The 13,732-nt window shown below is 35.8% G+C and overlaps 1 protein-coding gene across 1 annotated transcript in view; it reads right to left on the reverse strand.

Annotated features, from left to right (window-relative positions):
* Window positions 1-1,016: 1,016 nt before the first annotated feature.
* The window catches only part of LOC148953830 (uncharacterized), a 29,243-nt gene continuing 16,527 nt past the window's right edge, over window positions 1,017-13,732 (reverse strand). Inside the window, exons 2-4 of the mRNA XM_089086839.1 lie at window positions 12,757-12,830; window positions 5,218-5,580; window positions 1,017-1,405 (exon numbers count right to left, since the gene is read on the reverse strand). Of these exons, the coding sequence (XP_088942965.1) occupies window positions 1,097-1,405; window positions 5,218-5,580; window positions 12,757-12,830 (746 nt within the window). The 3' untranslated portion in view covers window positions 1,017-1,096. The remainder of the gene's footprint in view (window positions 1,406-5,217; window positions 5,581-12,756; window positions 12,831-13,732) is intronic.

Raw genomic sequence — 13,732 nt, forward strand, 5'->3', positions numbered from 1 at the left:
TACGTGAACAATGAGCAAATTTCATAACTTACACACCTTTACCCACGGACTGTAGGGGTTATTTTACCGCTAAAGACACAGTTATTTGATCTTTAAACTATACTGAAAAAAATGGCTATCTCAAAATTTTGACCAGAAAACTTCGGCGAATAAATGGGGGTGGGAGGGGGCCCAGTTGCCCTCCAATCTTTTTCATTACTTAAAAAAGGCACTAGAACTTTTAATTTCCGTTTGAATGTGCTTCCGCTTGAATCTTCTAGGACGATTATTTCAATACGACCACCCGCGAAAAAAACAAAACAAAAAGAAAACACATCCGTGATCTGTCTTCTGGTAAAAATAGCAAAATTTCATATTCTTTTATATAGGAGCTTGAAACTTCTACAGTAGGGTTCTCGGGTACGCTGAATCTGATGGTGTTAGTTTCATCAAGATTACTTGAATTTTAAAGGGTGTTTCCTTCCTAATTCAAAAATCAGGCACATTTTCTCAGGCTCTTAACCTTTGATTGGTAACACTAAACTTGATGAATCTTATATATTTGGAATGATTAAAATAAGCTGATTCTTTTGATGTATCTATTAATATCAAAATTCTGTTTTTTAGAGTTTCAGTTACTATTGAGTCGACTCGTTCCTTACTTACATTTCATAACCACGTACCACTGTTTGATAGTGTGAATATTCAATTCATCAGTCGAAATTTCTCTACGATAGTTGTCTTTCAACGCTGTAAAGTCCGTGGTCGCGATTTACAAAGGGGATGTTTCCCTATATTACCTACTGATATTACCAGTGATTTCACTAAGATCTTCACATGCAATGTATGCATATAACGATCCATACAAGCTTTGATCTCACTATAGGCTTATATACTGATACCCCTTGAAAGTACCATGTCTTAAAATATATGTGGTTGCTGTAACATTGAAGGAAAATATTTCGTGTCAAAACAAATTCTTTTAGCCCCCCTCCCTTGGGTATCATGAAGTGGTGTCCCTATAAGAGATCCTACTATTTTTAGTTTTTTTTTATTTAAAAATAAACTTAAATCATAATTCCAATTAAGAATCGAGAATTTGAAACAACCATGATTGCTAGTGATAGCCAGCTCCGATTCCGTATCCTGCATTTGCTTTAGCGCCCTGTGCAGCAGCCAAAGCCTTATTTGCTGCTGCTTGTGTAGCTGCTAGATCAGACAAAGCTGCTTGCTGTTTATAAGCCAGAGCCTGGGCGTTTTGTTGAGATTGATAGGCCATTTGAGCTTGTGCAGCTTGTTGCTGTATCGCCGCCTGAAGTGCAGCAGCTGCTTGAGCAGCATGGGCTTCTGCAGCCTTTGTTGCTGCGGCGAGGGCTTGTGCCTGTTTCAGTGCTTGTACTTTAGTTGCTTCGGCAGCTTGAACAGTCTAAAAGTAACAAAGAACCGATCATTTGCTTTACTAAATAGCAGCAAAATGACAACCATGATGAATAGTTTAAGCATCAAAATTCAAAAGGTAAAAAAAAGTGAAAACATCGCAAGTTTTCTTAGGAGTAAATGAAGTAAGACTAATGAGTCAAGAAAGGTGCCATGTTGGTGCAATCAGTTTTTGATACATTTTGAAAGTTGAGCATTCGTTATATTCACAAAGATACACCTCAAGTATTTTGTTAATGCTAAAGACGATAACTAGTATTAAACATCAGAGGATTTTAGCTCTGCTGTTAATACTCCACGGCCTAAGGCCCCGTCATTATAGAAAAATGTCACTGTATTTACATTTTGTGTTAAGTTACTACTTACAAGCAGGAGCGTCCCGAGCCTCAGTTCACAGGGGGGGGGCTACCGAATCGCTACCTGATTTATGCCCAATTTTCTGCAGAAATCAGGAATTTTGCTAAATTTCTGCCGATTTCGCAAAATTTCTGCCGAAGTTTTCACCTTCGGAAAAAATGTTATCAAATCCCAAAAATGGGGGGGATGCACCTCCACCCCCCCCCCCCCTCCCAGGGTGCCCCTTCTTACAAGTTGGACTTCTGCATATCTTTGATCTGGGGCTCCTAGTGTCTGGAGAGAGAAACGACCACTGAGTCTGATTTTGAAAGAAAAAAATTCAATGTAAAATTTAACATAAATTAGCGTTTCTGCAAAATGCTGCACTCTAACCTATAGGTGGCACTAGGGTCAAAAGACTCCAATAAAGATTTGAAAACAACTGCTATGTTGTCAATTCTCACTTACCTAGAATCTAGATAACAGAGCATGCCCCAGGAATCAAATTTTAAATACTTGGATATACATTATTTATATTACATTAGGGTCTTTGGTCATAAGAATTTCAACCAAGAACTCACGACTCAACTTCTAAACAAACAAACTTTGATGGAGGATTGACGAAAGGAAAGTTCTGTCAATAAAGCTATCGCAGCACTTTGGATAACTGCTCATAGTTCTGAACAAAAGCCGGATCGAGGAAGTGAGAAAAGATAAGACAAAGTTGAAGAAAACACGACGAAAAAACAAATTAAAGCTAATTTAAAAATTTAGAGTAGATATTTCAAAACCAAAATCTGTTTTTAGATTTATCAAAGGTTGACACAAACCATAAATTGTAACATTAAAAAAAAAGTTCAAAATACCTTATGCTAGCCAGAGCGAATTGTAGTGTACCTGAGAAAAACCAGCTCAAACGTCATCTACCCATACAGAAATATATATATTTTTATATATATATTTATAAAAAATATATATTTTTCAAAGAAGCTCATCCCATATAAGTATTGTTCCACAACGTCATTTACTTTGGGTTAAATCACATTAAACCAGAAAAGAATGGTTTTCTTGTCTTTTGATTTTAATCGACTTGATTTCGATTAAGGCCCATTCATAGTGAAATTTTATTAAAGCCAGAAGTTAACGCCGTTTAGAAACTTGGTATTAAGTGATTCTAATGATCAGATTTTGCTTTTTTCATGGGCAATTTAAACGCTGAAATCATCTAATAGGCTACTTTAATTATGTTTTTGTTTCAGATCTTATATAGTCCTTGTTTTGCTTGCCGTGCTAATACTGTAATTCTCTGGCAAGCTCCAGCAGCTCTTTGTAATATTTTATTTCTTATTTATTCCACTTTTATTTGTTCTTCTTCTTGCTTGGACTGTGATGGAGATGCTTTCGTATAATCTTCTCACCAGATTCAAATTCCGGGATTTTTTTTCTCTGTCTTAATAAGGTTTGGGCATTAGTGAATCAGACAATTCTATTAAATATTCCTATTGGGTCAACTTTGAATAAGTTCAGAACTTCAGTTTGGATCGATCCAGTTCTGTTCTGTTTTTTCATCTATTGTGAACGAACTTGGTTTAAACTGATTCCCGAAATTAGCGCTAGCTAACTCTCAGTACTAGTGGAATATAATTGTTATTAGGCTTTTATAAACAAAATACAATTACTCAATTTAAGTTGCGAATTTACTCTTTTAAGCTATCCAACCTTATCTATAATAATCTCAGTTCTTTATGGAAGTGTGTAACTAAATGTTGGCAACACAAAACATATGGCTTAATAGCAAATTCTTATTTTTCTTTTTATCAATAAATATTGTCTCTCCCTGAAGAAACATTCACTTGTCCCAGTTCATTTATAGATTGCGGAAATACGTCCGGATTTGGCAATCCATGCGGAGATTCCGTTTCCCGCACCGATTTCGTCTAATCAGGACTGATTCTTGGCAAGATTTTTAAAAGAATAAAAACATGACTATGGAGCATCAAAATATTTGTTATTTCAGACTAAATTTCTTTCTCTTGTGTCTTCTATGCCTCCTTCGCAGTATAGGGACTAAAGCGAAAGTCAATTTAGCCAATGATCTTCTTTTAGAACTTTATCTTTATGCACGCTGATGCATTTATTTGAATACTTTGCCTTTAAACGTTGTACTTTCTGGGCAACCGTTCAAAATGATGAGGCCGGATGTCCACATAGATTCCCGCAATGTGTAAAGGAACCATGACAATTAGTTCAGAAAACAAAACAGAAGGGACAATAGCTACCTGTAAAATAGGATAATTATGGTTAATTTAAGGTTTAAATTTTGCTCTTTAACTTCATTTGGAAAAAAAAACATCCTTTTTTTCTATTCAGTAAAGTAAAATCAACATTTCAGACTAGGGTTTTAAAGAATAGATGAGTTTGTGGTAGCGAACAGTGCAAAAAGGTGTACGAAAAGGCACCCTCATCAGTAATAGCCAAGATAAAAAAAAAAAAAACAGAAACAAATTTTAGAAGCAATATATACATCATAAGTCTCCATTTATGAATCTCGAATAATGCTGATTCCGGAAACTTTAAATTTGAAGTTAAAAAAAATGTGAAGGTAATGTGAAGTTTAAAGGTAAGTCATTAGCCCAAGTACATTTTGCCTCTTTTCAGAAATAGGAAGAAACATTCCCAAAAAACATTCTGATAATGATGAGAATAATACTATCAAATTCAGAATGCCAAAGAACCCCTTAGAGTAATCCCAAAGAACCCGGTCTATGCAAAACTAGCTTAAAAAAAAAATGCAAAATTTCATATTTTTAGCATAAGTAGGCTTTGTGTTCAATTTTTTTGGTTTTGGCTACTTTTTTCACGAGAAGTGCTTGTTTGAAACCATAAGTCGAGGAATATCAGAAAAGATTTTCTACTAATAGCTATGGAGTTTCCTAAAAAAATATAAATTTCAATTTATCCAGTTCGGCAATGTGAAATGAATTTACTAATTGTTCCTTTTTCTTTTCTCAATATCGGTTCCTGTGGTATTATGTTACCACCACGTCGTCTAATTAATGACTTACTATAGAGTCACATTACTAGAGACAGAATTAAAACTAATTGATCTACTGATTAAAAAAAATAAAATAAAAATAGCTATGGTTGATTAGCAATCGTAAAAAAAAGCTTGAAGGTCTGAGCCAAAATGCAAAGAAAACGAAAAATATGCTTTAAAACTGTAAACATGACAGCATAATTCCCTGATCATTTTATTTTGGAGGATTCTTTGAGGTCTTTTACAGTCTTGCCTTGGGGTATCATAGTACGATGAATAACTAAAGGGACAGTAGATCATTCACATAAAATGCAAATACTCGTCATGATTAGAGCTTGAAACAGCTTTGTCTACACCACAGGCATGGTAAATTCCATTCTATGCTATTAGGTGCAATACTAGTTAGTATGCATGTACATATTGTGTACCTGAGTTGCTTGGGCGGCTTGAGATGATTCTGCAAAAGCAGCGGCTTGTGCAGCCTTTGCAGCTTCGGAAATTTGTGCTACTTGTGCTTGTTTTGCTGCTAATGCTCCTTGTGCTTTTTCAGCTGCTTGAGCTGCTTGATACGCTAATGCAGATGTTGCTTGCTGAGCTGCTTGAGCGGCGGCTCCATATTGAGCCCCTTGGGCAGCCTTTGCTTGATAAGCTGCTTGTTGTGCTACCACTGCTGCTCCACCGTATCCTCCATGCCCGACGACAGCTCCACCAAACCCACCAACAGAATGGCCGTAGCCACTACTAGCAACAGCATGTCCTCCATAAGCTCCAATCGCGTGCCCTCTTTTGACCTAAAAATAATAATACTACAATCCACATTTGCAGATAAATGTCTCTGCAGTATTCACAGGAGAAGCAGGTGCAAACGGTATATTAATTTATTGTTTTTACCATAATAGTAAATACGCTGTCATAGCTTAAGGCCTTTCGTCCAAAACTTTTTAACTTCCATGTATTTTCTCATTAGTGGCGTTTTTTTTTGGGTGGTTGGTTCCGTGGTTTAATAGGGTTTTTACATTTTTGCGTTTTTGACAAAACACGTAACAGCATGTTTTAACAAAACTTCGTTTTTTTTCGAAACACGAAACATAATGTTGCCTGTTCGACTGTCTGTTTCCTCAAACTTGGAACTTGCTCTTTGTGCGTGTTGCGTGTTCGATTGGTCCCTATCCAGATAGAAAAAAGTTATCTGTAGATGACAAAAGAAAGGATAAGATGGAAGGGAAGAAAATGGACATAGATCCTGCTGAATATGCGTTTTTGAATAGAGGCCAAGGTGAAACATATGTGTACAAGAAAACAGGCAAGTAAAAAGCTCAGAATTTTTCCACATGTTTCTACAGTTTTGAATATTTTGCCACTTTTCCTAAAATGCGTTTTTAGACGTTCAACCAGGAACATGGACAGAGAACACGAAAGCGACAAAAACTGCGTTTTTGGGCTAGAACATGAAACTTGGAACATGAACCATGAAACACGGAACTTCGAAAAAAAACGCAGCTATTGATTGGCATGCCATTTCACCGACGTACTTGCAAACCAAGGTAGGTGACAATGATGGCGTCAATTCACGAGAATGTAGGCAGGGCAAAACTATTTTTCGAAGGCTTTGGGGGCAATTTTGCTGTTTGTTTGTTGTTTTTTTTTCAATCTTTTAAGTGAATATACAAAAAAGGTGTTTTTAAATAAAAATACCAAATAAAATGTATTTTTCAATGAAGAGCGAGAAAGTAGGAAGGGCCAAACTATTCTCAAAATCTTTGGGGGTGATTTTTTTTTTAATTTTTTTAAAATCTTTTGTGTAAATGTACACAAAGGAATTTATCCATTAAAATACAAAAAAAAACATGTTTTTCAAAATTCAGGGGGGGGGGGAGGGGTATAAATTCTAGGGAGAAACTTACCCTTCCTGTCTCCCCCAATTGATGCCATTGAGTTAAAATACTATCGTTTAGACCTACTAGCTACATGGGACCCCTTCTACCACCTGCACTTAATTATTGTGATTATGAGACGGTTTGTAAACAAATAGACTGATCCTTAGTATATTCTTTTCAACGCATTTTTTAAAATTAGAAGAAGAAGAAGAAGACGTGGTGAAACTACAAATTAATAATTTAGGCCCTATGAATATGGCGTCAACAAGAGAAACCTTTAGTAAGTAAATATTAAAGAAGACTTTTTAGGACTTACAACATTATTTGAAGGAGATATTTAGCTAAAATTGAGATATATTCTTAATAGTATTGATTTCTCCAAAGTTATAATTCGAAAGAATGTGTACCAACTATTTTAATTTTTATCCCTGTAGATATCAGTGAATTGTAGATTTGCTTGAGAATTAACTAACTTAATGAAAATATGCTCTTGGCAGCTTTACGTTTCCGTTTTCTCAAGATATAAGTAAATATTTACAATACATTTTTGATAAATACTAACAAAATCCTTTATCCCATTGCGCTGTCACAAAGTAATTACTACACTATATGTCACAAGATAACTTATTTAGTTTAGTTTAATGGAGAATCTTCCTACAAAACTAAAAGAAAAGGGCGGAGCCGAAAAAAAAACGCAATTACGCTATATGTCATAAGAAACTATGCGTCACACTACATATGTCACATGATAATTACTAATCTATTTTATTGATGAATCTTAGAGTTATTTTAATAATGACTAACTTAAATCAGCATATAATCAGCAGTATTAAATTTCAGTTAATCTACAATTAAAAATGATTTATTTAGTCCTTAAAAAACTGAAGTATAAAAATTCCAGAGCTAACGTTTTTTTCTAAAATACAGATAAAAAAAAACTCCATCTCCCCGCGCATTAAGTTTTAATTCCTACAAATTCAGTTTTTGAATTTGGATTTATATTTTTCCAAAATATAAGAAAGAAATATAAACAGGTGAAACCATCCCTTTTTTTATTCGACAGTTTTCACAATAAAATTCAGCTCAAAATCATCAAAATACTGGCTGTCTTTTTGACATTTTCTTGGCATAGGAAAACGATTACAATGATTAGCTTTAAAGAACCAAAGACCACGATTTTCCAAGATTCTTCTTTGGGTTGCTTCAAATTATGAATTTTCATATGGCTAATGCCGTATTTCTGTCAATGTTACCACGTTGAACCGCGATTATAAATAAGCATAACTAAGTTAAATTTGGCGATTTTTATTCCGAAAAAATGCATACATTAACAAACTGTAATTCCACAAGATATTGTGGAGTTCCCCTTCCTGAAGTATGTGGAGTTCCCCTTCCTGAAGCCTATAACTCACTCTAGATAGGAGCAAGGGGCAAGTTAAGCCTGGAAATGTGTACGGTGGTGGTGGAATTTAAAACCATAAAGCCGGACCCGCCATCCTAGGTGGCATAGAAAATACTTCAACACACCTCAGAGTGGTGAAGGGGTGTAAACATTACTAAGCTTCATTCCAAGCAAGGTGATGGCTATCACGCTCCGGTGCCCGCTAGACTGGGGACATTGCGGTTAACTCTACTCCCAAGAAACATCGGTAGATGTCAGAGCAAGAATAAGAGTTATAAATAAAGCTGAGGCGTTCCTGGCAAGTGACGCGACCCCCATATTGGCGCGGATGTCTAGAAGAAGGCAGGCCAACCATGCTAGGGTATTCCTTGAAGGCGAAGCAATTTCGAATATTGTGACGAAGATAAAAAATCAACAAGCCATATTTATATGAAAATCAACAACAGTCATAAATAAAGCAAAATCAAGACTAACTATTGGTTGTTGGAACGTTAGATTTTTCTAACAAAAATCTAAGCAAGCTCTCCTTGTCCATAAGAAAAAGAAGTGCAGCATTGATACATTATGTGTTTCCGAGACCAGAACCTCCGATTCTGTGGCTCTGCAGAAATTACAGCAGACAAAACGCTAAAACAGTTCCACTTTTTCTACTCTGGAGTAGACGATAACTTGGAATTGCATGGCGTTGGCTCCATTATGAACCAACGAACTCGAAATTTACTCCTTCAGTGGACACCTGTTTCTCTCAGACTGGTCAGGATTAGACTTAAAGGAGGCCCTGTAAATGTGTCGATTCTTTCCGCATATGCCTCTTCCTCTGATGCTGCCGCTGCTGCTAGGAATTAACTATATTCATATTTGCAACAAGTGACCTCTTCAACTGCAGTAAAAACTGCCTGATTGTTGGTGGGGACTTCAACGCGAGAGTTGGTCCATCTGATTAGACCACCACCCAAGTCCTTGGAAATTTTGGACAGTGACACAATGCAAAAATTGACAAAGACTGGTAAACTATAATTTGATGAATCATTCTGCTTTTCACCAACACCATATTCTGGCACGAACCAATCCATCTTTTGACTTGGCACACCATTATGACGGTGTTACTGAGGCACAAATTGGCTGTATTGAACTTGCCTTCTTATAAGGTGGGGACACGGGCTCAAAATCGTGATCTGGTCACAGGCTTGTCTTTACAAAAAACATGCTGCGTCTTGCAGTTTGTAGAAGGAACAAACCAAAAGCCCGAATTGACATTGGTAAGCATCAAGATAAAAAATTTCGGCAAACACTATAAATTGAGCTGAAGAACCATTTTGATACCCTAAATGAGAATAAGGACAAAACCATGATAATAGCGATGAGAATTTGAACATCACTGTTGGAAACAGAAAAGAAAGCATTGGATTACCACCGCAACCATGTCAATAGTCGGAGAGCCAAGAAAAAAGAATGAGCGCCCCTAAAGATGTTATGAAAAAATTACTCAGAGAGTTCAAATAATCTGATCCTTTGGACATACTCGAAGTTTGAAAAGAGACTGATGTGTCGTTGGAGAAAGGAGCACACACCAGTGACACCTGAAAGCTTTACGAAATTCTCAAAAAATCAGAAGTAAGGAAGTTGCAGTGTCTAAAGTTGCCAAAGACAGATCGAGAAAAATCAATAGCTGTCAAAAGGAGTGTTTAGCAAGATGGAAAGATCACTTCAAAACTCCACTCAGCCCATCCTTATCCACTGCTCCCAGTCATTCCAACCTCCCCCCCCCAAATTATTCAAAAGAATCCATATGACGTCGAGTTGGCAGCTTCGGCAATATCAGAAATACCCAAAACGATTAAGGCCCTGAAGAATTACAAAACCCCTGGCAAAGATGTTTTCCCCCGGAACCTTACAAACAGTGTCCTAAGATCACTGCTGAACAGCTGCATGGTATGATTGAAAAAGTGTGGAGGATCAGCACTTCCCCAATGGATTGGAAGACACCCACTTCAATGGGGCAAGGGAGAAAAGAATATGTGAAAACCAAGCCAGTTCCCGTCTGGGTAAAGGTTACACCAAAAATATTTTTGCACTTTACCTCATAATATAGCAGTTCAAAAGGCACAATTTTCCCCTGATATTTCTTGGCTTCATTGCCGCCTTCGACTCGATCAATCACGAAAACCTTGAAAAATTCTACAGAAATAGGGAATGTCCCTGAAATTTGTTAAACTGCTTTAGGCATACCGTTAGGAATAATTGAGCTGAGTTCAAGTTTACCAAGAAGAGACCGAATAACTATTGGTTGAATTCGGAGTAACGCAGAGCTGCCTCCTGTCCCCGACTCTGTTCAATTACTCTGCTGACTGATTGCTTGAAAATGCCTTATCTTCTCATCTGGAAATTCAAATTGGACAGAGCTTTTCACTTGAAGACCTTGACTGCGCTGATGATGTCAGAATTCTCTCAGAAACCAGAGAAAGCCCAATCTATGCTAGAGGATGTTGTGACATGGAAAGATCTCAGTGGCTTGAAAATCAGAACAGGGAAGGCAAAATTTACGGCAATAAATTTGTATTAATAGATTTTTACATGTCGATATCTAACAAAGATGGTAGAAACCACTGGCAGTCTTTGCTTCCCTCAGCAACCACCTGTCAAATCGGCACGAAGTTAGTTTGCGCCCTAAAGTCCGAATTTACGTGGCTTAGGTTTGGATCATCCTTTGTTACGAATGCAAAACTTTGTCAGTGAAGCGATTTCATGAAAATGTGCTGAAGGTGTTCGAGCATACCCATCTGTGGAATATACTCAGGATACATCTGCGTAACCACATATCAAACGTGGATATACGACGAATATGTGACATCAATTTTACCGTTTTCAGGGTTGTGCTTATTTTATAAGCTTTAGCTAATGTATGATATTATTAATAATATTTCTCCAATGTGTCTACGTCATATGTTTGAAACAGCTGCTGATGCCCATGGTCATTTAACGAGACAGGTTGGTATGTAGAGAAGGCCGATTAGAGTGTTTGCGAGGTCTGATTTCTGTGCTCGTCATATTCTTCCGGTGCTGTGGTCTCAAACGCCATCTTCTATTAGGGATGTTGCTGAAAGGTTTGGCTTTCATGAGCAGTTGAGGCACCATTGCCTGCAGGTTTATGAATTCTAATAAATTTTTTTTCAAGTAGTTCTATATGTTTAATATGTTTTATATGTTTTTTTTTTGTTTTGTTGTGAAATGGGAACCCGAATGAACTGTTTTAAGTCGATGTAATTTTTTTTTTTTTTGAGTTGAAATAAAATCCCATGCTAATTGGCTTTATGCTTTTTTTTTTAAATAAATTATATCTCCATTGAAAAAAAAATAGAAACGTTGGCCTCACGATGAAAGAACGCTGACTGAAATGGTTGGGCAAGTTCTTACAGAAGGCATCAGAGTACCTGCTTTGGCAAATCCTTCTAGTTTAGTCCTTCCAAGGAGAACTGCGGAACTACTGGTAGACCATGGTCAAAAATATCGAGGAGCTCAAAAAGTTTGAGCACAGAAAAACAACCCGATGACTCCCACTTGCAAACCAGCTGGCAGCAAACTTCATCTCATAGACCTAACATGTTTCGAAGATCCTTGATAGTGGGTAAGGTTGAAACGCTGGATTCCCAACACAAGTACCAGCAAAGAAGTATGAATATGTATTCCCAAGATCTTTTAACCAACTACAATATAACTACACCTTATTTGTCACAAGATCAATACTAATCTATTTGATTGATAACTTTTAGTTTTTCTTATAAATTAAATAACTTCGTTAAACATATAATAATTAGCATTATATTTGTTTTTTTTGTACATACGAATATGTATTCTGAACATCTTTTTGAAAAATTACAACATATGCACCATAAGTCACGGGAAGTGTCACAGCAAGTATGTCACAAGGTAATTAATAATCTATTTTACTGATACCCATTAGTATTTGTTTTAATATTACGCAACTTAATTAAACATATAATAAGCAGTATTACATCTTAGTTTTCTCAAAATTCGAGTATGTATTCGCGACATTTTTTAACAAGCTACTGACGAAATCTTTATTTCATTGTTCTGGCACAAAGCAATTTCTATACTTAGAAATTGCGATATTGATCGCCTTTTCATCAATATCACCGAATAGTAGATATTTTGTTGGTCACCTTTAGATCTATTGTGAAGAAATATATACTAAAGGAAAATATACAGAGCTATGTTGTTTCAAATTTTTAGCCAATAAGTAAACTATATCCTGTGTCTAAAGGCTTAGAAGATGTTCCTTTGAGCCCAGGGTCAGGCCTGAAAAAAGTTCAAATGTATTTTCCTACTGCCGCTTTTTCATATTTTGTGTTCATAGGTGAACAATCTTGCAGGAGCATTCGTCACGATCTTAATTTTTAACAGAAACTTGGAATAAAATTAGGTTAGGTTTTTAACAACTTATGTAACTATGGCTCAATTTCGATCTCACCACTGACTTTAAGTAATTTACACTGAAAAGTTGAAGTTATGTATATTTAAACAAGATAATCAGAGAATTGACTTCCAATAAAATTGGCTATTGACAAGATTTAAGAAAAGGGATTGATTTCCAGCGGGTTATTAATATTCTCAGATTTTACTACCCAAAACTAATAATTGCAATGCAAGAAATGTTGCAATAATTTTACCCTGGCATCTTCTGATTCATCTTTGGACATCTTCTTATCCATTGATTCTGCACCATTGCAAACAGCGCACAATCCTGAAAAGGAGGAACAAATCGTAAATGCTTGAATGGAAAAATATATGGTGAAAATATGGAAAAATATATGGAAAAATATGGAAATATATGGAAAAATATATGGAAAAATAATGGAAAAATATACGTAAATGGTGGAAAAATAATCGTATATATTTGTAGTTCCTGCTGGGTTTCACTTCCAGTGGAACTGGGCTCTTAAACGATTAAAAAAAAACTCGACTGAGCTTTTTTAATTCATAGTCTTTAAAAGTCAGTGAGCAGGTCGATTGCGGTGCCATCCTAGTGGTAAACATCAGTACCAATTTCTTCAAAAGCCTCTCTTGAATACTCGTTAAATGCTATTGGTTTTAGCACAGTAAAATTATATGGTGCGCTTTTACTACAGTGCAGAACGTTTCACGCTAGCATAAGCTAAGATAAGATAAGATAAGATAAGTTTTATTCTTCATTATATATACACATACAATATTACATGCTATTATTCCCCCAAAGGCTCATTGGCCTGTACAAAGGGGGAAGACATGAAATGCTTACTCAAAAATGAAAAACAAAACACTTACTCACATACAAATGAGAAGAAAAGAAAATATAGATACAATGAAAACTATAGAAAAAATAGAATAAATAAGCTAAATTAATTAATTAGATTAAACAGACTAAAAAAAAAAAAAAAAAAAAAAAAAAAAAAAAAAAATGAAATAAAAACATAAATAAAAATAACATCTACGAAGCCAAAAATTTTTAACAATTTTTTTTTCCCTAAACAAACCGAATGAGTGGCACCCTCGAGCTGATTCAGGCAACTTATTCCAAACAATATGACACGCCATTAGAGGATTAAAATCTGACCTTATACAAGGAGTAAAGAAGGACACTAAGCCCCAAGACCTTTTTTGTATTTA

Source organism: Artemia sp. Qi Xiang Cuo, chromosome 3 (genome assembly GCF_049724085.1).
Source record: "Artemia sp. Qi Xiang Cuo chromosome 3, ASM4972408v1, whole genome shotgun sequence".
NCBI classification, from domain to species: Eukaryota; Metazoa; Arthropoda; class Branchiopoda; order Anostraca; family Artemiidae; genus Artemia; species Artemia sp. Qi Xiang Cuo.